Source organism: Sardina pilchardus, chromosome 18, assembly GCF_963854185.1.
Source record: "Sardina pilchardus chromosome 18, fSarPil1.1, whole genome shotgun sequence".
NCBI classification, from domain to species: domain Eukaryota; kingdom Metazoa; phylum Chordata; class Actinopteri; order Clupeiformes; family Clupeidae; genus Sardina; species Sardina pilchardus.
Window position 1 is genome coordinate 4,109,268 of NC_085011.1, and position 27,449 is coordinate 4,136,716.

Genomic DNA, 27,449 nt, shown 5'->3' on the forward strand with positions numbered 1-27,449 from the left:
CGTTGGGGAAGAAAAAGACACAAGATCCGATTACAAGATGGCGGTCCATGGCGGATAGAAGAACGGCCGACATAGCTAGTTGTTGTGTTTGTAACAGTGTAGTTGTAGTTATTCGGCACTACATACAGATATTCTATTGTCATATGATTTTAAGCCATTTCGGAAGTCAATATATATGTACTTGAACAATTTGACGGCAGTGTGGCTGGAACATGCGGGTAGTTATAAAGTTTGAAGCTTTGGGTTGAGAAATACGTTTAATTGAAATTAGGGTGAAGCTGTGGCTGAGGTTGATAAAACGATGTCGGACACTCGGCGGCGTGTAAAAGTGTACACGCTAAATGAAGACCGACAGTGGGACGACAGAGGAACAGGACATGTTTCATCCACTTACGTCGAACGATTGAGAGGAATATGCTTGTTAGTTCGGGCCGAATCTGATGGTGAGTAGCCTCGCTAGTCGGCTAGCTAGCTAAGCAAGTCCGCTGCTCTTCAAATGCATTTCGTCTCGAGCTCCACTCTGTTCTTTCACGAGATGTTTTGTCCCATGTTTACGGGATTCTCAGTACCAGATGATATAATCTTCGTTCTCGTTATCCATCTCAACGGTACATTTAGATACGTTATTGGTGGCGTCGGCCACCAATTTATCAGTTAAATCGTAGGCCTGTAGGCCGCAGAAATAACAAACCATCGTTAACTTTTTGAACAGCTTGGTCCATGTCCTCCACGTAGACCTTGCTCGTTATGTTAGCTGGGTGAAAAGCTAACCACAGAGGTGACGTTAAATTGGCGTTAGCGAAACTGTAAAATGTTATGAACTTATCAAAGTGGCTTAACATGAAGTAGCCATCTCACTTGGGAACTTATCTAAGGTTAGCACTTACCTAAGATACTGTATGTATTGTCAGTTTATATGCAAAGGTTGGTTAGCTATCCACTTAGCGGTCTAGTCTTGGATAACAAGCTAAGGTTACTTTTAACCCTTAATAATATAGATAATATTATATTACCCATAACTATAGACACCGTTTTGTTTCAAGCTGGCATCTTCACTATCACAAGTCAGGATTTACTTGGGTAGCGTTAGCTAACAGTTTACGTCAACATAAGTACCATTTGGGTAGTTTCATTCTATTTCAGAGTAACGTTAACTAAATTGGCTAATTAGACTGCCACTAATGGTTAATGGTCATGGTGGTCCAATATCTTGTAACAACAATTATTTTGGTAGATGTAGAGGTTTGCCTTTTGTCTACCTAGTTATGTTAGCCTACCTTTAGTTGAGTCAAAAGGATTGTAGCCTAAATTAGTAAGATCTTCTACAAGCTCGTAGTGCTAATGTTGGTTGTAACTGTGGTTAGCAATCAGGTAGTATTTCATCACATGTTTTCTTGTAGAACATTTCTAATTTCGCTAAGGAGTCTATGATGTGTTGGCTAATCTGTATGTGAATTACATCGGTACTGTTGACTGCAACGTTTCTCTTGGTGATCTTGGAGTAACTGAGGTCTTAAGTTCATCATGAACCGTTTTTTGTTCAGGGAGAAATTGTGTTGATCATTTTGAGGTTAGTAAGAACTTGGCTACTCAGCATGATACATGATTTCAGGACAGTTGTGTCCATAGTCTAGTTGTATTGCTTGTGCCAAATACAATTGATCTTTATTTTTTTTAACATTAGCTGTTAAACATCCAGGTGGTGTTGAGATATCGGGAGAGATGTTTTATCCACTTGTGACTGGCATGTGTTTACAATCCTTTGGTAGCTATAGCTATCTGCTTATAGTTTACCAACAACCATTTCATTGTAGAGATCCTGCTACATGAATACACATCTATAAAGATGGCTGGATTGGCTGTGCCAAAAGCTGCAATAGGAACAATTCAGCACATTCACTCATGGTGTAGGATAAATTAATGTGTTGCATTCATGTATGTTATTGGTCAAACTGCGTAAAATATAGCCATGGTAAAATATTTGATCTGAAAGACAAGTCTGCTAACTTGATACAAACGTGTTCTTCTTACAGGCTCGCTTCTCTTGGAGTCGAAAATCAGTCCAAACACAGCATATCAGAAACAACAAGTGAGTTGAATCGTCTTTGTCCTTGTTTGCCTTAGGCTGCAGTGTCCTGCTGATTTTTAGCCTGTATATCAAGAGCAAATGTTTGGATGCTTGTCCATGATAATAAATCTGTCAAATATCTTGCAAATATATCCGTCAAAAAAAAACCATCTGTGTTTGTCTTTGAGCCTAATCAATTGAGTGGTGTGGCTAGAGGAGACAAAGGGTATGTATGTGAACTGGCCAAAAAAACTTGGACTCGTGTAAAATGTTCTTTTTTTTGGTTCCCAGGACACCTTGATTGTTTGGTCAGAAGCAGAGAATTATGACCTTGCTCTGAGTTTTCAAGAGAAAGCTGGCTGTGATGAAATCTGGGAAAAGATTTGTCAGGTATTGGCATTTAGAGAACCGTTATGATTTGTGATGTTTGCTTTATCATTATGACTGTTCACTTACTTTACTCTTTGTAGTATGGAATACAGTTAGTCTTGATGTTCATTTTAGTTCTGTGTAGTTGGACTCAAGAGTGATCTAAGACCAAATATACATTCAGTTTAACTACCCTCGTGTTTACATTTCGAAACATTACTGTTCAACCATTTCAGCAAATCATGATTTATTCTTGAGCCTAAACTAGACATGCCTAGATAGTTTTTTCACCTCAGGGTCTTTTAGGCAATGATTCTGGAACAAATTGTCTGTGGGGTTTCTGTAGCAACCCTAATTGAATTTAGTAGGAAGTCACCAAGCTCTTTATAAGTGGTTGTAGTGGGCCATAGTACGGACTGAATGGGTAAAAAAAAAAAAAATCATGGAACAGAGGCCTAGGTGAAAGCTATTTTCTGTTTTGTTTTTCTCTGTTGACTCACCCCTTGTTTAAATGTTAAATGTGGCACTTAGGTCCAGGGTAAGGACCCGGCTCTGGAGATCACCCAGGATCCCATTGACGAGTCAGAGGAGGAACGTGTGGACGAGTTGCCAGAAACCAGTCACCTGGTGGAGCTACCCCCTTGTGAACTCGCCCGGCTGGAGGAGATCGCCGACCTGGTGACGTCTGTGCTCTCGTCGCCCATCCGCCGGGAGAAGTTGGCCCTAGCGCTCATGAGCGAAGGCTATATCAAGAAGCTGCTGCAGCTCTTCAGGACTTGTGAGGACCTGGAGGACCTTGAGGGCTTGCATCATCTCTATGAGATTGTGCGCGGCGTGCTTTTCCTCAACAAGGCTGCCCTCTTCGAGGTGATGTTCTCTGACGATTGCATCATGGACGTTGTGGGATGCCTGGAATACGACCCGGCTCTCGTTCAGCCCAAGAGGCATCGGGAGTTCCTCACCAAGACGGCCAAGTTCAAGGAGGTGGTCCCCATTACAGACTCAGAGCTTCGTCAGAAGATTCACCAGACGTACCGAGTGCAGTACATCCAAGACATCATCCTCCCCACGCCGTCCGTCTTTGAGGAGAACTTCCTGTCCACGCTCACCTCTTTCATATTCTTCAACAAAGTGGAAATAGTTAGCATGTTGCAGGTAGGTTAGTGAAGAGGTGTCTGGAAGCTGTTTAGCCCTCTGTTTAACAGCCAAGGAAACAACTGTTTTGTATGTGACTGTCTTGTGTTGTACATTTCTATGTGTCGGGAGGTGCGTTTGGTGAAATATGTACCAAACCCACATTGCTAAATTTTAGCCTTATGGGATATCGTGCTTGAAAGTGCCCTTTTGATCGTGGCTAGCTTTTGTTGTCCTCTCTTGTGAAATGGTGTAGAGGATATGAATTGCTGCCTTTTGCCACTTTTGATGTTAATCAAACTGATTCATAACCTGATATGTGTAGGCATAATCATGTATCAATAATTCAGTTTTTCATGGCTACTGCTGATGTATCTGCTCTATAAATGTTAAATGTACTGCAAAAATGTATCATTCGTACGTGTTGCCTGTGACACCCATATGCTATGATTATAAAATACAAAATGTCCCTTTTTTGTACTTAATTGCTTTGTGAAGTTCTGACATTCTAGCAATAGCAAGTCTCCTGTCAAACCCCACTTTTTGCACACTTTTTTTCTCCCCACTGATTTTTGCTTATTTTCTGGAATGAAGGCTTACTTTTTCGTGTTTGGGATCAACACTGCATTGATGTTTACAGGACTAACTTGAGACCTGATTTATTTTCCCAACAGGAGAATGAGAAACTCTTAACAGAGGTGTTCGCCCAACTAACCGATGAAGCAACGGAGGACAGCAAGAGGAGAGAGCTGGTAAGATGCATTATGCTGAAGACGTACACGACACTGTGCACACTATATGGACAAAGGTATTGGGATACCTAGCTGTTACACCAACAGGAACTTTTATGACCTCCCGTTTAAATCTATTCACGGGTTTAAATCAAGCACCGTGCAGTCTGCAATCATAATCTAGGTGTTTGATTTTATGCTCCTGTGGAAAGGGACCCAATGAAACCCATGAATAGGGTAACTAGAACAGCTTTCACTTTTCTGAGAAGGTGATCCAAGGTGTTCCAAGATGGTGCTAATGATGTATACAATCCCACACATTGTACCCAATGGGGATGCATCGAGTTTCATGCACGTTTCTTACATGTCTCTTTTTTTATTTATTTACTTTTGCAGGTGAACTTCTTCAAGGAGTTCTGTGCTTTTTCCCAAACGTTGCAGCCCCAGAACAGGGATGCGTTTTTCAAAACCCTCGCCAATCTAGGGATTCTGCCTGCTCTGGAGATAGTGATGGTAGGCTCACACCACTGTGCCTGTACACTGGGTCACTGTGCTCAAATTGCAATCAACGGTCATTTTCATTTAATTTAGCATACTCTATATAGTAACATGTTTTAAGTTGTTTTTACCATGCATCTTTTCTGCCCATTAGTATCTGTCTTGAATATGTCCTCTGGTTTGTACTTAATCCTCTGCACCATCCTCCTCTGGTTGTCTTGTGTTTGTATGTATGCTCTAGCCTGGTCCTACCATACTCTTGTACATTCATAATGTATTGTGTATGCTCCAGCCTGGTCCTACCATACTCTTGTACATTCATAATGTATTGTGTATGCTCCAGCCTGGTCCTACCATACTCTTGTACATTCATAATGTACTGTGTATGCTCCAGCCCGGTCCTACCATACTCTTGTACATTCATAATCTATTGTACAGTGAGTCTGGGCCCTTTCCATTGCCAAGCGTGAACATCCTTGAATGCAGATACTCTGTTGATGTTTAAAACTTCTGGATCTGCCCAGAGCCACTCGGATCTGCCATAACCAATCGCTAACGTTTGGTCGTGACGTCCAGATTGGACCTGCACATTTTTGTCTTGAGAAAGCCCACGAATATACCGCAGACCCAGGCTGTGTCCTGAAGTCAAGCGTGCACGCTGGGCAGTGTGCATTTTCCAGAAGTTACGTCAGAATAGACTGTCCGAAAGTCAAGCGCTCTCACTAGTGGGTACTTCGTTTGGCGTGATTTCCAAGCGTGCATCGATGCATCTTTTTTGGCCTCAGATATCCCATAATCCATTGCGCAGCGCAGGTCAAGCAAATCGTCAACACACACCCCTCCTCGAGTCAGGTGACGCCAACTAGTTAGTGCTGTCCAAATGTAGGTAGGGACGCACACTGAGGAGCAAGCTAACTAATACGCTACTGGGAAGAAGGTACTACCCAGCGTGCACGCTTGACTTCTGGACACAACCCCAGATTCTCTATACATTATGAGTGTGCGAGAGTATGGCAGGACCAGGCTGTATATGCTCTTCTGTTGCACTTGAATTGTAGCTTCAATATTATTCCCCACTTTTAGGTTGCTTTGGATAAAAACATCAACTAGATGAATAATAAACATAAATGTAGTTAAGAAATATGGCTCATTATCGTAATACATGTACATTGTATATGCTATGTTTCCTGCACAGGCGATGGATGACCTCCAGGTGAGGGCTGCAGCCACAGATATCCTGTCCTATCTGGTGGAGTTCAGCCCTTCTATGGTGCGGGAGTTTGTCATGCAAGAGCCTCAGCAGGCAGATGATGTAAGTGTGGGCGTGAGCGCCACGTACGAACAGAGTTTTCCAATCGATGTTGAGGTTAGGTGTTTTTCAAGATTAGTGTTCTGTAATGCTGCCATGATTTTGGATCCAAGTCTGTAATGAGAACAGATCCTCAGTGTTTTATTCCAGCCTTCTGCTTAGGGATGTGTCGGTGTGACGTAGCACTCTTGGTGTTGGAGGATTTGCTTTTAAAATTATATGGAGGTTACTTTTGTGTGTTGGAATAGAATATATCTATTGTCCACCAGGTAAAAGCAAAATGCTAAAAAAAGAAAAAAATGTACGGACAAGCAGTGCAATTAGTGCAAACAAACAGATAAAATAGTCTCATGTTAAAAAGCAGATGATGATGTCTGGCATAAATCTTGCCCGTCACTTCATAGAGTTGCGTGTTGTTGTGACCTTAAAAAGTTTCTGCCACTGTACTGACCTCCACATCCACTTCCCCCATTTGTGTGTGTGTAGGACGTGCTGCTGATTAATGTGGTGATCAAGCAAATGATCTGTGACTCTGACCCAGAGTTGGGGGGAGCTGTGCAACTGATGGGCCTCCTGAGAACGCTTATTGACCCAGAGAACATGCTGGCCCCCACCAATGTAAGACTGCAGGAATCTCCCACACACACGCACGCATACACACACACACACACACTTTGCTTTCTGCGCCTTCCGCGCATCATTTATACATTGTGTCTGATGGCAAAAAAATACCGTTATTACAGGTGCATGAAGAGCGGCATTTTTTTTTTTTTTTTTTTAGATTATTTTTTTGGGCTTTTTATGCCTTTAATGGACAGGACAGTAGAGAGAATGACAGGAAGTGAGTGGGAGAGAGAGTCAGGGTGGGATCCGGAAAGGACCACGGGGCGGGAATCGAACCCGGGTCGCCGGCGTACGGTGCAGGTGCCCCAGCCAGTTGCGCCACTGCCGGGGCCTCACCCTTGCGTTCTGCGCCTTCCGCGCATCATTTATACATTGTGTCTGATGGGCAAAAACGTACCGTTATTACAGGTGCACGAAGAGCGGCATTTTTAATCAATCTGATCACGAGCAGAACTGATTCAGATGGTCTTGTGTGTGGATACACTTGTGTGGTGATGTCATTTTGTTTAGGTGTAGTAGGTGCATGCACATCCCACCTCACTGGGGCCAGGTGCAGGACACAAACAATGTAGTCGTGATAAAAAGAAAGATGTCCGCACACTGGAGACTCCAAAACCGACAAGGTTTATTAAAACCGCATGCAACGTTTCGACCCACCAGGGTCTTCTTCAGGCATGTCATTTCGTGTCGTGAGGTTGTATGCCGGGGCCATTTTGAAGTCCTCAGTGTTGTCAGCATTCATTTGTCTCTTCACAGAAAACGGAGAAGACGGAGTTCCTCAGCTTCTTCTACAAGTACTGCATGCATGTGCTCACAGCTCCATTACTGGCCAACACTGCTGAAGACAGCGACTCAAGTGGTGAGGAGACGCAATTAGCACACTCGTACTACTCTTGTAACGTTACACTGCACATACCTGTACATGTCGTTCATAATGGCCGTATTCATACTCTGATCTTACAAGGCTACTGCTAATACACACTGCACTTATTTGTATTGTGGCAGCTTGCTACGTGGGGAAAAAATAAGTTGGTTTTGATACACAGGACAGCATGCAACTGCACCCGTGATTCTGCAGTAACACCCTGATAAGACCCCTTGTTTTAGCTTAGCTAGCCATGTTGTGTTCAGTACCTCTGGTTGGCAGTGGGTGCAGCAGACATTTACCAGTAACAATTTTTCCTTTTACCCATCAGACATTCAAGAGGGGTCTGCAAAAATCAACCGTGTGTGCCCTGGTAAGTCTATCTATGGCTCTGACACAGCAGTCGATTATTGTTGTTGTTTGTTTCTCTTGTTTTGAAGACTTGCGTTTGTGTGTGAATTGTGCTGATGTTAATGGTGTCCTGTCTCCTGCAGATAATTTCCAGACTGCCCAGCTCTTGGCTCTGATCTTGGAGCTGCTGACCTTCTGTGTGGAGCACCACACGTACCACATGAAGAACTACATCATGAACACCGATCTGCTGAGGAGAGTGCTCGTGCTCATGAACTCCAAACACACCTTCTTGGCGCTGTGTAAGTACAATGTCCGTGGTGTAGAGCAACAAGAGGGAGGAGAGAGATTCCGTTATTTCGTCACTCTGAAACAAAACTTGCAGCAAAAAAAACCCCAAAAAAACCCTCAGCTTTGTGTTTTAAATCATGTCATCAGCAATTTGAGTTAATTATCGCTGCAATTTCTTGACGAAACAAATGGTGTCGGTTCTGCCGTGTTGGCAAGCTGTGGATGGTTTTATAGTTAACACTTTGGCTGCTCACCATGTAATGATGGTTATTTGCGGCTAGAATGTTGATGGGTTTCACATGTCGAGCATTGTTGTAGCACCGCCTGCCTGGTAACCCGTGGTTTTTGTGATCGGGATCATACACAAGACAGAGAATAGCAGCCTTGTTGTGTTGTCATGGGAACAGCTAAGTTTCTGTCTTGAGTTGCCGTCTTGTCAAACGTTGTCCTCAATAGTCATGTGACATTGCTGGAACTGACTGGGGTTTGGGCTGAGGCTTAGAAATGACAACTGCTCTATGTTGTAGAGGAAGAGTTTGCTTTGGTGGAGTTTGTGTCATTGTATTTGGCTGTTACAGTAGTTAGCTATTTGAATCATGCTCACCATTAACCTTCTGGCCTTTTTGGTCCCATTACTCAAGTGTTCTAGAATATGTTTTGGATGAGTCCCATGTACAGACTCCTCAATTAGACTGTCAGATGTGCCATTGTGTTTACAACACATCCATTAAGGATGTCCTCCACAGACGTGTGTGTGTGTGTGTGTGTGTACGTGTGTACCAATTTCCATTCCGTGTATAAGACTACAAGATGTGGCTTGTGCAGCTCAATAATCAATTTGTATTTGGAACAACTGCATAATTGACATACATTTACATATAGATAATCTGCCAGACTCTCTCTCTCTGGAGTATTGTTTGTAGATACTGGAGTATTTATTGCAGAATGGTGGTTGACATGGCCCTGTTTTTCTACAGGTGCACTACGGTTCATGAGGAGAATTATTGGGCTGAAGGATGAATATTACAACCGCTATATCATCAAAGGGAACTTGTTTGAGCCAGTCATCAACGCCCTGCTAGACAACGGAACACGATACAACCTTTTGAACTCTGCCATCATTGAGCTATTTGAGTTTATCAAAGTGGTATGTTAAAAAGATGCTATATTCATATTTATATATTTATAATTGTGTAAATGATTAATATTGAATTATATATCAATATTCAACTGCAGAGGTGACTTTTTCTCACTTTTTCTTTTAATCGCCTTTATACAGGAGGACGTCAAGTCTCTCATTGCTCACATTGTGGACAATTTCTACAAAGCACTTGAATCCATCGAGTACGTCCAGACATTTAAGGGCCTGAAGGGGCGCTACGAGCAGGAGAAGGACCGGCAGACCCAACGCTTCCGCAGGTGGGGGGCGCGAGACGCAGACTTTGGGGGGTGGCTGGAATTGTCTGATTTAATGCCACGGTTCTGAACGATTTTGATGTCCTCGCCTTCAGGTATCGTCGGGAGGCTCGACCTGTGGAGGACGATGAAGAAATGTGGTTAAATGAAGACGAGGACGACGAGGACGAGGCTGCAGAAGAGAAGGGCAGGTCCGACGAAGACTTCCCCGAGAGCTATGACAAGTTCATGGAGGCCAAGAAAGGTATGTCCCACCCACCCTGTCCACGCCATGCCATCAATGTGTCTGGTCAGGCTGCCAAATAGCTCGCTCCTCACCCGTGACCTTTTATCTCTCATTGCAGTTAAAGAGAGTGAGGACAAAGAAAACCATCCAAAGTGGACCTCAGCTGGCAGCTTTAAGCTTACCTTGTCTCATTCTGCAGGCGCTGCCCACGGAGCCAACGGCGCCAACAGCAAGGCGGCCACCTCCGCCGCCCCCACCAGTCCCAACGGCTCCTCAGCCAAGGCAGCAGCTCTCCCTGCCTCTCCTGTCGTCAAGGTGACGAGTCAACATTCACCTTCAGTGTATAGGCATCTCGTGGCCTTTCAGTTTTCAGTGTTTCCCAAAGACTTTCCTTCATACACTACTCACAAAAAGGCAGGGTTATTTGGCTTATGGGTGAAATGTGTTGGCCTTTGTTTCAATAAATTGTTAGAGATGAGGATCCCACCATCGGATGCTTCTACTTAAATGCCCTACTTTCATGATCTAATACCACTGTAGCTCGAACATTTTCCATAAATTTGACCCGAAAGGCTGGCTATCACCATACTAAGCTCAATCTTCTAAGATTGAACATTAGTATGGGGAGACTGTGAGCAATGGGTATCGTTCAAATGACTCCGTATACTTGGATAGTCCTTAAACCAATCAGACCAACGATCCGATGCGTCTTTTGGATAAGCTAGTTTGTGATTGGACCCAAAGGTTGTAGACAGGAAGCAGGGGAAATCCGAATTTGCCATCAGGTCAGCCAGGGTTCACCCAGCCTACCCGAAAGCCAGATATCCCTAATTTGTTGTGTAGTGTATGCTGACATGAAGTTAAATTTTAAATTCACTTCAAAGCTGTTTTTTTTTTTTGTGTGTGTGTCTGACTCTCCCTCCCCTCTATCAACACACACTCATGGTTTCGTACCTAGCCAGTTTCACTCACACATTCCTTTACGTCCACAGACGGGGCTGGTAGGACTTGTGGATTATCCAGATGATGAAGACGAAGAGGAGGAGGACGAGGAGGAGGAACAGTCGCCACGGAAACGACCCCGTCTAGGCTCATAAAGAAGTAAAAAAAACAAGCTATCCAGAGGTCTGGTGTCCCATGGTGCCACAGTGTCACACGGTCCACTGGACAAAGATCTTCCTCACCACCCCGTACCCTCCCCCCCCACCCCACCCACTCTACCTCCTGCTCCCATACAGCCACAGCCGCACCGCCTGTGGACCGGAGGAGCTTCCCGATCGCCCTCCTCCCTCCCTCCCTCCCCCACACTCCCCAGGACCCAGGCACACCAGCAGGGTTGTAGCAACTCCTCACCGCTACAAGGCTCCCTGATTGGGAGCAAAGGGGGGTGACGGGGGGGCCCCGTCAGGCTAGCAGGACTAGCCAGCTCCGTGATGGAAGCTTGGCAGGCAGACCCTCAAAAGAGCCACGTGTCCTTTTTACTTGGGTTGGGTGGAGAGAATCAGGCCAAAAAAAAGAGGTGGGATGGCAGATTTAAAAAAAAACAAAAACAAAAAAAAGGAAAAAAAAAAATGTTTGAAATGAAATGCAGCGTCTGAAAGGTGAGCAACAGAACTTGAAGAATGGAAAAGCTCCCCCTACAGAGGCTCAAGTGGAACTACATCAGCCAGGAATCTTGTATTCATGAGTCTATTAAAAGTACTGTACAGCAGTTTTATTTTTATTTTCTTTTTAATTGTTTGCCTCTTTAAATATTTTTTTTTTTTAAATTGGGGGAGTCAATTCCTGCCAGTGTAATACTTTTGCACAAGAAGGTGGGACCACTGTTTACCCTTTTAATCAGATAATTTGACTCATTGTAGAATAGTCATGATACTGATTTTTAATAAGATGTATTAAACTGCAGTTAAAAAAAAAAAAATCCTCTTGCAGCTGATTGGCAGACGTTTGGGGGTCTGTTTGTGATGTTGCTCGGTTACAGATTTAAAAAGATGTGGCCCTCTGCTATGTCGAGTCTCCGGAAGTGTTTACGTTCTGAAGAGTTCCCTGCACCAGCTGTCGGCTCTAAGAACCCAGGCTCTCTCGGTAGTTGTGCTTTAGGTTTTCTGTGAGATGTTTTCTGTAAGCACTGATGGTTTCAACCAGCCTCTCCCAGCATGTAGACATTCCTATCGACAGATGTAGCAAAAATCCACACCAGAAAAGAGAACGTTTCAGATTGATAATGAAGAACTAAGAGCTGTGAGGGCCCAATTGTAAAAATTAAAAAGAAAAAATGTCTAGAGCGCACTGTAGGTTTTTGTTTTACTCCATGGAAATTTTGTAAAAGTGCATTTACTACCACTATCTCCACTCTAAACCATTTGTATACATTTGATATTTGGAAAGTTTTCAGATTAAATGTGAGCCTGGCATTAAACGTGAATCTTTATTTTCTTTTTTTGGTTGCTGAATGAAAAACTGACACGTATGTTTGAGGATTCAGATTGTCCATATAGCATCCATAGTACATGCATCTAAGACACTGTAGGTCTTGATTTCATCCCTGAAAGAACCAAGACCCATGCTTTTTTTTTTTTCCTAATTTTTTTTAAAAAGGAAGAAGACCAGACTACTCTTTGCTTATCCGAATTTCACATTATCTTATCATTGACTTCATTGTTGCTAAGGAAGGTGTCCCAGCATGGAACCAAGATACAGTAGGGGTGAGAATTGCTACAAAAGTGATGACACCACATCAAAATATGGGGCATGATGAACTGATTCCAGTGTTTTGTGATTTATTTCTGCTGTAGTTTAGATTTTTTTTAAATTTCGGTGTGGAATTCTCAAGACTGTCAAATACAAAAATTAGCTCGTACATAGTCATGTGCATTTTAAAATGTGCCATAAAAGACCTGAGGTTTTATAACTTATGAACCTCGGAAGCAATATTATAGTAAATGAATGTACCCAAATAAAATTAGAATGATTGCTAAATAAGTATGCTGATGCTTGGTGCCACAGCGATCTGATGTAATGGTACAATCCTCAACATTTTGTCCCACACCTACGATACAGGTGTTCTACCATTGTGGTGTATGATTCTTACAGTAACATAATACTATGCATGTGTAAATCCCTATACCCTGTATCCTATATATCACCAAATCCTATATCTTGTACATATCTTGTGCAGGAGAAATCCTGACGTCACAGTTCAGGCACATGGTCGCATTATTCACGTGATCCCCCTCCCAGCAAACACTTATTAGGTCGCAGAGATGAGCTCTGATCACAAAAAAAACCCACTGAGAAATCAAAGACAAGTCTATATCATAATGGGGAAATAAGTGCTTTATTTTTGTATCACCAAACAGGCGGTCTGTTCAGTTGAAGTTTGGTTATTAAACGCTGTGTCAGTGAGTTCTGTAAATTTGTGTATTGCTTCCATTGCCAAGCCTGAGAAATATTGAACCAGTTCCTCCAGAATCTATTACTCTGTAGCGTCCTCGCTGTTCTCTAAATAAGGACTCTTCCTTTCGTTCCCTCTCCCCTGTCTGTTTACAGGGTTCGATTTCACACTGCAGAGCCCTGTGACTGATGTGTCAAAACGATCCCCCCACTGCATTTCAGAAGTGTGCATCAGCAGTAATCAAAGGGGATTTGTCAGAGGGGCTGTGCACAGGATGGAAAGGCCTGATGCTCACTGGTGGGGGTGGGGGTGTCAGCGTTGTTATGGCAACAGATTAATGGAGGAGATTCTACCAGGTTTTCCAGTTACTATGGATTTAGACAGGTTGTGAGTCTGGCACGTTATTGGGTCTTTGTGTGTCCTGCTGACTATCATTTTTTTTTCGCTTTCCCCAACACCAACAAAGTAGCTGCTCTACCAAACATAACAGTAACATCAGTCTCTTGCAGTCACATAATTTCTAAAACCTGAGCGATGAAGACAGAAATTCTTTAGGCTGAACACAACAATAATTTGTTGTGATGGTTCAGTGTACTAGCCTGCCATTTCTCTGGTGGAGACTAATCAAATACTCCACACAATACACGTCTGATCGCACAATACTGCTATGCACATAATGTTATGTTATGTAATTTGTAGCTTTTGAATACTGGATCATTTTATAACATAAGGACAAGACATGAAATATCTTCAGCATTCACAATGCTTTGAATGTTCACGTTGTCATGTGATATTTTGAGTTTTTTCAAACACAAGAAAGATCTATTATCCATCTGCCCTGCCATTCATGAGGTGTCGTGGGCCTAACTTAACGAAACATCGGTGAATGAGGGTGCCCACTTGATAACTCCAATGACATGCTGTATACCATATACTGCTGTGGGATTGGCCATCTGTCTTGTGTTTGTGACCATTGGTTAACATATTGGTGGTTAGCCTGCTTCTTTAAGTTAATTTTGGACAGAGGCTTCTTAATGTGTGTTTGCCTTGGATTTTGGCACAAGGGATTTTAACATCTAATCCTGTGTATTAATGTAATGCCCTGAAATGTTTCTGGAGACTATATTTATGAGTTCTGCTGCTCAATTATACTAAGAGCATCCATACCCTTTCCTTATGTTGACAGAATATAGGCCTACTATTCTCTCTCCTTTGTCAATAGTCAAGTGAACATCATGCGGACCTTGATAGACTTCCTGGGGTGTTAGGGGACTAATAGTTTACCATTACCATGAAACCAGGCTAACAGGGACTGTAGTAAAGGGGAATCTGATCATCTGGGTTTGATTTTCCCTATCAGCTCCATAGGAGACCATTCCATTCGATGTAGTACAGTCAGTCCGTAAACCTTCAAGCAATTTTCAAGGAGTAGGGTATTCAAGTTTTGATTCCAGTTGCCTCTCTTCAGTCCTCTCAATCATATGTCTCATATCTATCTCATATGTCTCATATCATAAAGTATCTCATAGTTCGTACATACAGTTGTGCAGTATGTATCTTAGGTCTAGTCTGGGTCATACTTCCAATCACTCTGCTCTTGTCAGGTATGTACTCACAAGGGAAAATAGGCCTACACGTCCACCAGGGGTCTCTGTTTCACCTATACTGAACGCCTTGTTTCATGCGCTCCATGATGCTTGGCGCAGACAATGGAGACTGTGAGCACAGCCTCACAACTAATAGGCCTCATTCTTCATTTAATGTACAGTAGTCCTACATATCCACTGAACAACAAACACCCTCCCAGTTTTATATAAGGATAATCTGTAATAACAAGGGTTTGGTGCTCAACTTCTTTTACGATGATATCCAAATTATTATTTGGGATATGACACTGCTATGACACTGTTATCGTCATAAAAATGATGACACAGAATTGAGGGTTATCAACTAATCATACCGTGTATATGCTATCCTGTAGTAACATCTGGCTCTATTTCTTTCTCCGTCTCAAACTGTACACGCGTTTCGTCTGGCGGAGGTAGACACACGCGGGTGCATCCAAAATGCCTTGAAGGCGGCGCAGCAGGAGGAGGAGGCGGTGCTAAGCCTTGCGCACAGCTTTGCTGATTGCTTCTCCGACAGATCTATGCCGTTACTATTCCGCCGGGCTATCCTCTGCTGAAAAATAGTAGAGTGGGTAGGTAGGCAGCCAAAGCTGACCGAATTTGCCTCCTCTACACGCAGTTATTCTTTTTTTATTTCGAGGTGACCAATGCTTTTTTATGTGTGGCACTTAAGATGTGAGTCATTTGAATGCAGAGTCTAACTGGATTGGAACCTCACGCGTTTAAAGAAGATTTTTACAGGGCGCTACTGGAGGAATTTTGAATTGTCTCTTGAAGAACTGACATCAGGATGTAAATTGTTTTTTCTTTTAAATGTTCACTGTAAGCCCTTCTCATATCGTTTAAAACAGAGCAGTGTCGAGGCTAAATGTTGTAAAGGGCTGTGGACAGCGCTGCAAAAATCGCGGAATCGTCTGTGGAATAATTTTACTTTTTTTTCTTTTGTAGAAATGCAAGGGATTCCTTGGCTGTGTCAGGCAAGGGTACCAGGCTACTATATACAAAGCCCTGCTGGACCAAGGATCATTCCCAGGGTTTCTTTTAACGTTACTGTTTGACAGAAAAAAACCTGGATACCATATGCGTGGACTGTCTATCTGCAAAATGAGTGTCTGTTTAATTGAATCAACCACATGAGTAGCCTCTGAATTGAGGTCACGTCCAGGACTGGGAAGAAGACCATTTCACTAACCTCATCTAGCTAATAAAAGCTAGATTCATTAGTATTTTTAATAATCTGTCATTTAGACACGACGGCAAAATGGATAACAAGGTCTTTGCTCCATTGCTGGAGGAATTCATGCTTACTCCTTTGGTCGCCTGGGTAAGACTTCAAGTCTAGTTAGACATCTCAGTTTATTGTAGGCTTAGGCTATACACATTTTATCACGTTGTTTATTTTTGTATCTCGAGAACCACTAATACCACTGTCTTTTTTTCAAATTCTAGGTGAAGACAGCCGGAAAATTATCTACCAAGGATGGTAGTAAACTGTCGGAATATGTTGAATTAGTGGACGGTGTATATTTGAACGAGATCATGCTGGAGATGTAAGTAGGCCTAACATATTTATACATAGGCTATCTGAACTGGTTGTAGTTTTGCTTTATATCCTAACGATAGCCAATACAAAAGGTATCTGTCAATGAGTCGTGGCTTGACGCAGCCATTTCCAGCCTAGACGGCATCATCTAAATCGGCAGCAGCCAAGCTTCCAGTTGACTGGTTATCATATCAAGCGTTTCGAAGTTGAAGTGTCATATGCAGCTTACTGGAGGGCTCCCTGCCGCTCCTTTTGAATGTGTAGCACTCTTGCTTGGCTATCATGCAGTGTTTTGCCTCGGCCGCTCCGTCTGTTCAGACAATACTAGCATGTAAGTTTGTATACAGTGCCAGCTGCTGTTAGTATGCTATGCCTGGCCTTCTATGGCCTGACAGACCTTTGGACTCAGCATTTACATTTACCTTTGAGTATAGTTTCAATGCTTGACCACAATATTGTTTAGTGGACCCAAATGCCCATGGTCATTACATCTGGAGAACAGTGACATCATCCTTATGTTGTAGGCAACATCATGCCTACAGGACATGGCCCTGTCTTAAATTTGCAACCTGGATTGGATGATTATAGCCAGGCAAATGTAATGGCCTACGCTGCTGAGTGGAATCAGATGAATTGCAAACGCTGATTCAATATCCATCAGATCTCATGACAAAATTCAGAACACCAAAATTGGTCTCTGCAACTTTTCATGGCCTGAAGTAGCATAGCCTATTGCATATGAGAGTACTAATTGCTTAATACCTCATTATGTTGCACTCAAACTCCTCCCCAGAGTGTTGGAGAGTTGGAGAATCAGAGAATCAGCTGTGTGGTCTTTTGGAAATCCTCCTCCGATAGAGACCTTTGGGATGGCCATTCATTCAGCCTTATATCACAAAGATTAGATTGACTGCAAAGAACTAGTGGATGTCCGTCCATAGTGTTGGCCAGCTGTTGTGACTCTTTGGCTCAGTGTAGTGCCTGCACAGAGCAGACATTGTTAGATGACGTGATAAATAAGATCTTTGTGCCACAGTCACTGATTGATAAGATTAGCACGTTAACTGGCGACCTTTTCATATCTTTGGTGTTTTTGTAGCCTCTTGATGCCACCAGACCGGAGAGCCATGTGTACCGCTAGTCAAACATGAACCTTTGATTCATGAAGCAGTAGCTTGTTGAGAATGCAACTCTTTAGAAGACTGATGTGGAATTCTGTGCTTTTGCACTTCTGTTTGACGTAAATTGTCTTAATGGTGGAACGTGTTCAATGAGCCTTTGCTAACAAAATGAAAAGCTTGAAATTCCTACATCAATTGTACTTATATCAGATAAGCAGTAACATAGGGACTCCCAGAGGTCTCCCATGTTTACAATCACGTTAATGATAATGTTTTTTTTTTCCCCAAGGAAGTGGCCTTAAGTTCTTAAGACAATTTAATTCTCAAGACATTTGTTCTACACATTCTAGGAGTATTATCTGTGATTCTTTTGAGGAAGCAGTCAATACTAGGCCTAGCTCTGTAAACCTATCCTTGTTTATTTTTCTGGTGACTTATCAGGGCGAGTGTCTGCAGGGATTGATTGCGCTGTCCATTTGAACACTCAAGCAAGGTTTGCTTGGTACACAAGTCAGTGTCAAGTCCCCGGTGTCTTTGAACGGACTCACTGTGAGCTTGAGGCTGTATGAGGCATGTTTGTGACACGCCACTCCGTATCACATCAGATTATGTTAATACACAGCATATGTCAAACACACAGGGCATTGCGTAATCCCCTTTAATGTAGGCTACTGCAAAATGAACACCATTTTTGCTTGCTTGCGTGCTTGCTTTCAATTAGCCAGGTAGTCATTCATTTCAGATGTAGGTGGTGATTGCGGTAACTAACTGTCGGGGCCATATTGTGCCTTAGCTGTGTCCAGCCCGAGGCCACAGCTCTGTATGCTCCTGGGGAAGCCCTCGTGGATTATCTAACGGTTTATGGCTGGGAACACAGATGGCCACAGACGCGTGCCATGGCTCTTTGTGGGCTCCTGCCCATCCCAGCAGAGCCTCGCTGCCCCTCACTGACCACTGCTCTGGAGATGAGGTGAATCATGCAAACGCTGTCCTGTCCTGCTATGGCCCAGTGAGAAGACAGCACCACCTGATACCAGACTCGGACTGTCCCAACTTGTTTGCCGTCGTCGTCGCCATACAGCTGGCGTTGGAGGAGACTGACCGACTGACCGACACGGCTTAATTCTTGGCTCGTAGTGGTCAGCAGCACGCCTTTGATTGCAACAAAAGCTCCGGTCCTGCGCAGCTCTCCACACACACACACACACACGTGCACGCAGACGGTGCGGTCACTTAGCGCAGCGGTGGGGCAGCTTAGAGCCCGATAAGATATCTGTTGAGTGACAACAGTTTAATTAAGTTAATCCCGATTGGACTCTGTCCCCCAGCTACCCAAATTCACTCCCCATGAAGCTTTTTAGCACTCAAAAAGAGGGAGCTAATAGGATAGTGGCGCAGACACACACACACACACACACACACCTCTTTCTTCACATCTCTCCCTCTCACGCCCGCCGCATGTGTTTTCACAGCAGAGCATTCTCCTCCATTGTCCTCTCCTGTTAGGTAGGTGAAGCATAGCTAAGATTCCTGCTGCTGGATGCCTTTGTATGTTATTGTGCTGGATTCCCCAGTGCTGTTCTTATCCAGGGAGATCAAAAAGCCTGTGTTGTGGGTAGCTGCCTTCAAACAGGCAAAGAGAAAGTGTCTCCTCCCGCCCACTACTAGTACCAGTGCCAGCATGCCCTGCCTTGAGACCAAGCCTTAGGCATGTATAACAAAAAATCACCAAATCTCGACAATGGCTGGGTAAAAAAAATAGACACTCTGAAAATATAAACTTGCAAGTAATTGAAAACAGAGTATCGGCAACACAGACAATGTGTTTCAATCGCTAGGTCTTCATCAACTTCTAACCCAGGGGTGTATGTGACGATATAGTTTGGTTCGGTTCGGGCTCATTGTTTGATATGGTCACAATATAACCAATTAAAATCAAATGAATAATTTGAGCTTTATTTATTCTGTCATAGGGCAAAATGATACAATAAAACGTCAATCTCTTATGCTTTCCCAAATCTTTTCCTGAAAATTAGAAGCAAAATAAAGATATCTGAATGTGAAAGCTATGTCTTCAGTAACATGAAATTATTGTAGCGATCCGAGATGATGAGTCTGAGTCGTAGCTCTCGCAAATCTGTGCACAAAACTACACGTTTCTGACTGTGGACGCCAAGAGGATGTTGAGCGGTGCTCTAAAAATGCTCTAGAGTCCGATTCACAGGAAGCAGCTGTTGTGACCTTGGAAGGGCATGATTTGAGCGGGGCCACGCTGGGTGCCTGCGGGAGTACTCGCTAGTGTTTTTGGAAGGAAGAGGGATAGACATCGGGGCCCATGGAAGCACACTCACCAACCCAGCTGAGAAGTGACGGGATGCACATACAAGTCAAATAGGAAACGGCAAATGCCCTGACTTGGCCTAATGTTTTAGCCGTGAGGGTTAGGGAATGATTTTTGTGGGTGCGTGTGAGTCATCCTGAGTTGCTCTATCCTGGCCATGAGCTGTAGACTTTACGCTCTCTAAGCTTTGAGGAATTGGCATCTCAATTTTATTTTTATTTTATTTTTTCATTCAGTTCTCCTCCCTGTTGGGCTAGTGTTGAGTGGAAAGCCGTGGGTGTGCCCGGGTTCCATTGCTGCCTCATGATGCAGTGAGTTCCTCACACTATCCGACTCAGCTTGGAGCTCCATGCAAACAGTCCTCTCCACCCCCCCACTTCTCACTGCTGCTGCCCCTGCCCCTGCTCCTGCCCCAACCTCCTGCTCCTGCCCCTGCTCCTGCTCCTGCCCCTGCTCCTGCCCCAACCTCCTGCTCCTGCCCCTGCTCCTGCTCCTGCCCCTGCTCCTGCCCCAACCTCCTGCTCCTGCCCCTGCTCCTGCTCCTGCCCCTGCTCCTGCCCCAACCTCCTGCTCCTGCTCCTGCCCCTGCCCCTGCCCCTGCTGCTGCCCCTGCTCCTGCTCCTGCTCCTGCTCCTGCTCCTACCCCTGCCCCTGCTGCTGCCCCTGCTCCTGCTCCTGCTGCTGCCCCTGCTCCTACCCCTGCTCCTGCTCCTGCTCCTGCTGCTGCTCCTACTCCTGCTCCTGCTCCTGCTCCTGCTCCTGCTCCTGCTGCTGCTCCTACCCCTACTCCTGCTCCTGCTCCTGCTCCTGCTCCTACCCCTGCTCCTGCTGCTGCTCCTACCTCTGCTTGTGCTTGTGCTGCCCCTGCTCCTGCTTCTGCCCCTACTCCTGCCCCTGCCCCTGCTGCTGCCCCTGCTCCTGCTCCTGCTCCTGCTCTTGCCCCTGCTCCTGCTGCTGCCCCTGCTCCTGCTTGTGCTTGTGCTGCTCCTGCTCCTGCTTGTTTGTGTAGCGGGGCTCAGTGAGTGGCTGGCTCGTGCTCGGCGACCAGCACCCCCTCCGCGTCTCTGCTGAGTCTGATGCGGGCTGTCAGAAGTAGGTTACTCCCCAGCGCCACGGCGCCCGCGGCTTTGTTGTGCTCCGCATCGCCTATTGACTTTGCATTGACTTCGCATTTGCAAAGGCGGTGAAATCGGTGCGGTATATTCGTGTGTGTGTGTGTGTGTGTGTGTGTGTGTGTGTGTGTGTGTGTGTGTGTGTGTGTGTGTGTGTGTGTGTGTGTGTGTGTGTGTGTGTGTGTGTGTGTGTGTGTGTGTGTGTGTGTGTGTGTGTGTGTGTGTGTGTGTGTGTGTGTGTGTGTGTGTGTGTGTGTGTGTGTGTTTTTTTTTCTTCTTCTTCCCCTTCACAAAGACACAAAGGAGACTCATTCAGAAGCACATGGCTTGGATGGTAGAGATGAGATGTGATGTAAAAGATAAGATGGGGGGGGGTTGGTGGGTGAGATGGGTAAACTACAGTACTATGGACGGTAAGCCATGGCAACGCTCATGTTGTGGCGTGGTGGCAGATGCGTTTCCGGTCGGCTATTTAGATGTAATGTAAATTAGCCCCCTCATTCGTGCCTGGACCCCCCTCCTGTCCCCCCGCCCCACCTTTTTTTTTTTTTTTAACAAGCGCTTTTAGCTGACAGGATTACAGTTCCCTCCACGGTATTTAATTAAGGGGTTAAGTCCACCCCCCACCGCGCCCCTTTAAAAGGTCCTTGACTGGGCATGCGGGCAGGTCACGTGGTTAGTGCTTTCACACTACTGCTAAAATAGCCGTGTGTGTGTGTGTGTGTGTGTGTGTGTGTGTGTGTGTGTGTGTGTGTGTGTGTGTGTGTGTGTGTGTGTGTGTGTGTGTGTGTGTGTGTGTGTGTGTGTGTGTGTGTGTGTGTGTGTGTGTGTGTGTGTGTGTGTGTGTGTGTGTGTGTGTGTGTGTGTGTGTGTGTGTGTGTGTGTGTGTGTGTAGTCAGACACATTGTCCTCAATGTAGATGAGGTTCATCATCACTGAAAGATCCACTGTCACTGTCCTTGCTCTGGGAGCCCAACTGTCTGGAGATGACTGCTCTATTTTTATTTCCTAGTTTCTTTTTTTTTGAGGTCAGGCTGTTTTTAGTGCCAAATCCACTGTATTATTCTATTAATATGGGGCATTTAACAGAAATCCTGTGAAAGACCATTCCTGTCGGTATCTTTGCGGTTGAGTGTTTATGTAAAAGCTTTGTTGGGCGGGGGCGGGGGGGTGGTGGGGGGTGGTGGGGGTGGGGGTGGGGGTGGTAGTGATGGAGCCGGGGGGGTAACTGATAACCATTTCATCCTTTGTTGAGTCCCCAGAGCTGTGGAGGTATGTGGGCCAGTGTTAACGCTGTGGGGAGTAATTGTGGCGAGGTTCACTGGGAATCACCCTGATGCACATGGGGACAGAGCCCCCCCCCCACCAACCCCACACCCAGCCCCCACCCTCCCCATACTAAAAAGCCCGGGAAAAAAAGATCACAGATGCACGCAAATGCCCATACATGCATGCATGTCCTCACACAGGCACGCACACACACACACACACATGGTCAAGTCATCTAATTGCTCTCGGATCTTCTCCCCCATTGCCACAAATGGAAAGTACATTTGGCTTTGTGTGGCTATTCCGCTTTTAATCGTTCTTAGCAAAAAATCCAGTGGCGTTTTGTTTTGAGTGTGTAGACGAGAGATGCCCATCCACCCTCATGCCCTAATGCAACACCGTGCCGCTAGTGCGCCTGCCGCTAGTAGTGAGAAATGAGGTCAGACGCTAGGCTAACTAAACACAAGCCATCTGTCCAGCCAAGAAGGGCAGTGGAGCACTAGCTGTGCTAATCTCCGCCCCGCTCATAGAGCGTATCCATCTCTTAGGATCATCAAAGCACAGCGCTGAGCTGATAGCGGAGCTTCCAGGTCCCTCGCCACCTCCGAGGTCAGACACAGTGCAGCGCAGAGGGTTCTGTTCACGTTTAGTCTTAGTTCGCCCGGTCCCTGGCATAATAAAAATTAGTCTGCGCTTTTTCTCTTTTTTTTTCTTTTCGGTTTGGTCTTTATTGTGTGAGCTATTAATCTATTTTTAAGTCTGGCGAGGTTTTGATTTCCTCCAAGTAGGGCAGTAAAGTGAGGCCACGCCAAGGAGTGTTTAAACACATGGGCAATTAACCAGCTACTGACGGAGCTCAGTCGCCTTGCTCAGCCCTCACATGAGCAGAATTAGTCTAGTCAGTCCAGGAATCGCTCGCCTTCCAGATGGGACGTGCGACATCTAGGATCATATGTGCGTCAGCCTACTCCCTCTTGACTGGCTCCCTTTCATCTTAACTCGGTTATGCCAATAAAATCACTCTGTTCAATAAGGTCTGCTCTTAGAGCGAAGATTCAACTGCCTTTTGAACTAATGATGGAAAAGAATTCCAAATGGCGGTGATAAGTGTTTCTCCTTAGGAGAGGAGATCAGTTTCTGTGGGTTGATGTTTCTAACACTCACTCATGTCTTTGGCCCGGAGGGATTTCTGGCTCAATGTTTCCTCCAGTCCTTCTAGAACATTCCCTCAGATGTTCTCACGCTCACACATATTAAAAACTCACGGATGCACATCCTCTACCATATGTCTTATTCCCATAATGGACATGAATCTTGGGTATCTGATCTCAATGTACCATTTATATATTTGCCTTTGGAGCCCACATGCAGAACGTTGTCACCCACTTGTGAGCCCTTGTAAGTCGTAGTTTAAGATGAGAGCGAACCTTTGCCGTGTCTATGTCATTGACCCTATGGTTGTCACGGTGCTGTGAAAGGTCAACCACTTCCTCATAATCCTGGTGCTTCTAATGGCTGTCTGAGGTTCTCTGTCAGTGTAACCAAAGATCGTATAGTTACTAAGATGAATCATAAAGGGGTTTTTCAATGGAACAAAATAGCAGCACTTCCTGCCTCCTAAAGGGGCGTGTTCAGTGACGAAATAATCGGTTTAGAAAGGTGTAGAATTATTTCTCCCATATAAATACCTCCGTTTGCCTCCTAAATGGGAGTGGCAGTTGCGTCACAATGAAACCAGAATTTACCCTCATATGAATCGTCTCGCTTTATAAACCGTCTCTGGTGTAACTGAATTATGTTGCAGCTGTACTATTCAGTCCTGTGTTTGGTGAATAGGATGGACTCAATGCAGCATTGTCTGTCTGATTGACTGACTGACTGTGTTTTCCTCCGCAGAAATCCTAAAGCCACCGTTCAGAGGACCAACAAGAAAGTGAACAATGACTCCAATCTGCGGATCCAAAATCTCTCCATCTTGATTCGTCAGATTAAGACATACTACCAGGTGAGTTGGCTAAGTGGAAAAATTAAGGACCATTACATCTGCAGACTGATTTTATTTTTTTATTGGGTGAAAATGTGCATCAGTGCTCAGTTACTGTGATTTGAGATTGTATACTCTGGCAGTGTGTGGAGTTGTTTAAACAGCTCTTTTCACTAATTCAAAATAAAACTTATATGCATCTGAAAAGGCAGTGAAAACTTTTACTAAGAGTTATACAGTGAAAACATGCACAGACGGGGGAAGGCTGAAGGCTCATTTGCGAATGTCTGTGGCCCGTGTGATGTGGGAGCAGAGCCTCCATCCAGATGGCGAGAGATGGGGTCTAATAGAGCAAGCACGTCAGCAATGTGTTGGGTAATGCCCCGGTCACACAGATGTGGTTTCTCCTCTCTCCTCCTCCACACGCTGCATGCAAGGAAGGAGTGAACTTCTGCTCCAACTGGTGACCTCCTCTCATTAAAAAACGGTCTTTATGGGAACAGTGTAGTAGTCAGACGGACGCATGTCAATCGGTTAAGGGACTACGGTAGTTTCTTTTTCGCATGGGTTTTTCGAGCTGTGTCTTTTCAGCCGCTGTTGTTTTTCAAATTTGAAAATAAACAGTTTATGCTTGTCACTCCTCCTCCTCCATTGGGGAAGGGGAAGAATAGGATGCTAGCCAAAGCTGCAGACTAAAAGTAAGCCAGTAGGTTTTGTGAGGTCATTAGCAGCTTAGCACATCTGTGCAACAGCCACAGATTGTGTGTGTGTGTGTGTGTGTGTGTGTGTGTGTGTGTGTGTGTGTGTGTGTGTGTGTGTGTGTGTGTGTGTGTGTGTGTGTGTGTGTGTGTGTGTGTGTGTGTGTGTGTGTGTGTGTGTGTGTGTGTGTGTGTGTGTGTGTGTGTGTGTGTGTGTGTGTGTGTGTGTGTGTGTGTGTGTGTGTGTGTGTGTGTGTGTGTGTGTGTGTGTGTGTGTGTGTGTGTGTGTGTGTGTGTGTTTGTGTGTGTGTTTGCATAGGTGTGTGTGTGTGTGTGTATGCATAGGTGTGCTGGTGAGGTAATAGGGAAAGCAATGACAAACCGTTGAATGAGCGGGAAGGATGGAGAACTTGTGTGTGTGTGTGTGTGTGTGTGTGTGTGTGTGTGTGTGTGTGTGTGTTAGCAAGCGATAATGGTCTCTGAATTGCTGGAACTGTACCTTTAGGTTGTTTGGGGTTTTAATCATTGTAATGGGCATCACTGCTGCCAAAGATAATTGAGGCTCTGAATGTGTTCTGGTGCCCTGAATAAAAATCAGAAAATGTGTGTGTCAACCAGCTCCCATGGAAACATCTCCTGAGTGTGTTGCCAAGGAGGGATCAAATGTTGATCCGAGACCAATATGTCCGACTAGGCTGTTCTGCTGTTGACAAGATGGCCAGGGACCTTACCTCAGTGCTGTTAGTCTCTCTGGATCCCATCTCTCATGCAGCGTGACATCCCAGGCGATTGATTTTGTTGACGTTTGTTCAGTGTTCACTGGAGCCGGTGTCTCTCTCAAGCTCTTATGGAGCTCCTCCCTCAGCCCAGTCACCAGTGGCCAAAAGCAGGTGATTTCAAACATGGATGCTTGGAGATCGCCTGCTCTATGGGAATGTCGAGCATCAGGTCTTGGAGATTGCCTGCTCTATGGGAATGTCGAGCATCAGGTCTTGGAGATCGCCTGGTGTATGGAAATGTTGAGCATCAGGTCTTGGAGATCGCCTGGTGTATGGGAATGTTGAGCATCAGGTCTTGGAGATCGCCTGGTGTATGGGAATGTTGAGCATCAGGTCTTGGAGATCGCCTGGTGTATGGGAATGTTGAGCATCAGGTCCTTTTAGTGTCTCATCAGATCCACACAGAATCCCACTGAAGGGACCACGTGTCCACCCAGAGCTCCGGAATGCAGTTATTGGAATCCTCCTCACCATGCTGGATTAAATGCTCGCCGCAGTGGTGGGCTTGATTTGAGTCCCAATCCTCAAATCGTTTTCTCCACTCTGTCCTTGTTTGTGCAGATTCTGTTTTGCATGGCAGCCTTGCTTCATTTAAATGGGTAATTGTTTCCTGCCAATGCTGTTTGAAAGAGAAGGACCCAACTGAAATGAGACCTAGCACGGATTACCGGAATGATAGGGAAAGAGTGGAGAAGGAGTAGGGAAGTATATTTTGGGGATCGTTCTGCCGTTGCACAGATGGGTCAGTTGGGAGTGACGGGAAGCGAGTGGGAGACGGAGTTGGGAAATGGCCACGGGGCGGAATGGAACCCAGGTCGTTGGAATGGAATGCCCCACAGCTCCACCACGTCAGGCGTTTTAATTCTAAATTGACAGTCGCTAGTGTCACCAGCGTGAGAGAGCCTCGACTCGGTCTTTAGCATTCCCATGTCTTCAGACCAGTTGTCTGGACTGGGTGCTGCAGATTACAGGAAGCATAGACTTTAGCCTGCAGTTTTTATCTGCTTGCTGGCTAAGGTTCACGCAGACGAAGATAAACATTAGCGGCCCGACCGCGACTGAAGTTAGCGATTGGGACGCGACCCACTGATTGCCTGGTTGGCCTGGAAATGCTGGCTCTTTTGAATCAGCTTTCAACTGAGGCCATGTCTGCCTGCCCATCAGATTTCATGTTCCAGACAGACAGCATCTTGGGATTGTGCTGTGTCGTCTAGAAGACCCACTGCCTTGTAGAGCCACGTACGCAACTCCAGAATGTTCTCTTGGCATCGTCAAGATGTGTTCTAAAATGCCTGGACTCCTTAAGTCAATGCATATTTAATGCAAAGTAATACTGAGTGGATGTACTATCACATAATGGGTCATTTAGAACAGAGGCTGGGCAGCCTGGTGACCTCAGCACTTTCTTTGAGTTGCTGAACCCTGACGAGGCTCAGGTTGAGGCTTCTCATTTCCAAGCAAACGTGTGAAAGAGGATTACAAACTCGGGTAGGGTGTGCTGACTGCTGAGTCAGTGGTTTCTCCATATTGAGAGAAACTTACTAATTAACTCTGGGTGTATCGGGGGCATCACGGAGGTTGGTGCTCCGCAGGGGACTCTCTCCGCCTCTCGCCAGCTTCTTCGCTGTACCACAGCTCTGGAGACGGCAGAGACTGAGAGGATGACTTTGAACAGAGGTTGTTAAAGTGGGCCGCTGC

At 45.1% G+C, this 27,449-nt stretch overlaps 2 protein-coding genes across 4 annotated transcripts in view; both read left to right on the forward strand.

Moving 5' to 3' along the window:
- The first annotated feature begins 3 nt into the window (after nt 1-3).
- On the forward strand, nt 4-12,317 carry LOC134064492 (serine/threonine-protein phosphatase 4 regulatory subunit 3-like). 2 transcript variants are annotated; one of them, XM_062520420.1, is made up of 16 exons: nt 4-443; nt 2,034-2,089; nt 2,360-2,458; nt 2,969-3,592; nt 4,246-4,323; nt 4,699-4,815; nt 5,996-6,112; nt 6,596-6,727; nt 7,490-7,592; nt 7,930-7,971; nt 8,093-8,251; nt 9,218-9,387; nt 9,520-9,659; nt 9,752-9,900; nt 10,082-10,197; nt 10,875-12,317. In XM_062520420.1, exons 1-16 carry the CDS (start codon nt 302-304, stop codon nt 10,977-10,979), a joined length of 2,349 nt encoding a protein of 782 aa, XP_062376404.1. In that variant the 5' UTR covers nt 4-301; the 3' UTR covers nt 10,980-12,317. The 2 variants fall into 2 exon arrangements, with proteins under 2 accessions (XP_062376404.1, XP_062376403.1); XM_062520419.1 differs by having other exon boundaries at nt 5-443; nt 10,001-10,197.
- Nucleotides 12,318-15,344: 3,027 nt separating this feature from the next.
- LOC134063562 (girdin-like) overlaps nt 15,345-27,449 on the forward strand; it is a 69,782-nt gene continuing 57,677 nt past the window's right edge. For both annotated transcript variants that reach the window (XM_062519137.1, XM_062519138.1), the window contains exons 1-3: nt 15,345-16,228; nt 16,354-16,454; nt 24,187-24,295. In XM_062519137.1, the coding sequence (XP_062375121.1) occupies nt 16,166-16,228; nt 16,354-16,454; nt 24,187-24,295 (273 nt within the window). In that variant the 5' untranslated portion in view covers nt 15,345-16,165. The remainder of the gene's footprint in view (nt 16,229-16,353; nt 16,455-24,186; nt 24,296-27,449) is intronic.

Bases quoted from the DNA above. Each gene is read 5' to 3' on its own strand.
- LOC134064492 (XM_062520419.1), top strand. From the start codon at position 302: ATGTCGGACACTCGGCGGCGTGTAAAAGTGTACACGCTAAATGAAGAC. The intron at 4,816-5,995 runs GTAGGCTCACAC...TTTCCTGCACAG, and splicing joins CTGCTCTGGAGATAGTGATG to GCGATGGATGACCTCCAGGT. The intron at 7,593-7,929 runs GTGAGGAGACGC...TTTACCCATCAG, and splicing joins TGAAGACAGCGACTCAAGTG to ACATTCAAGAGGGGTCTGCA.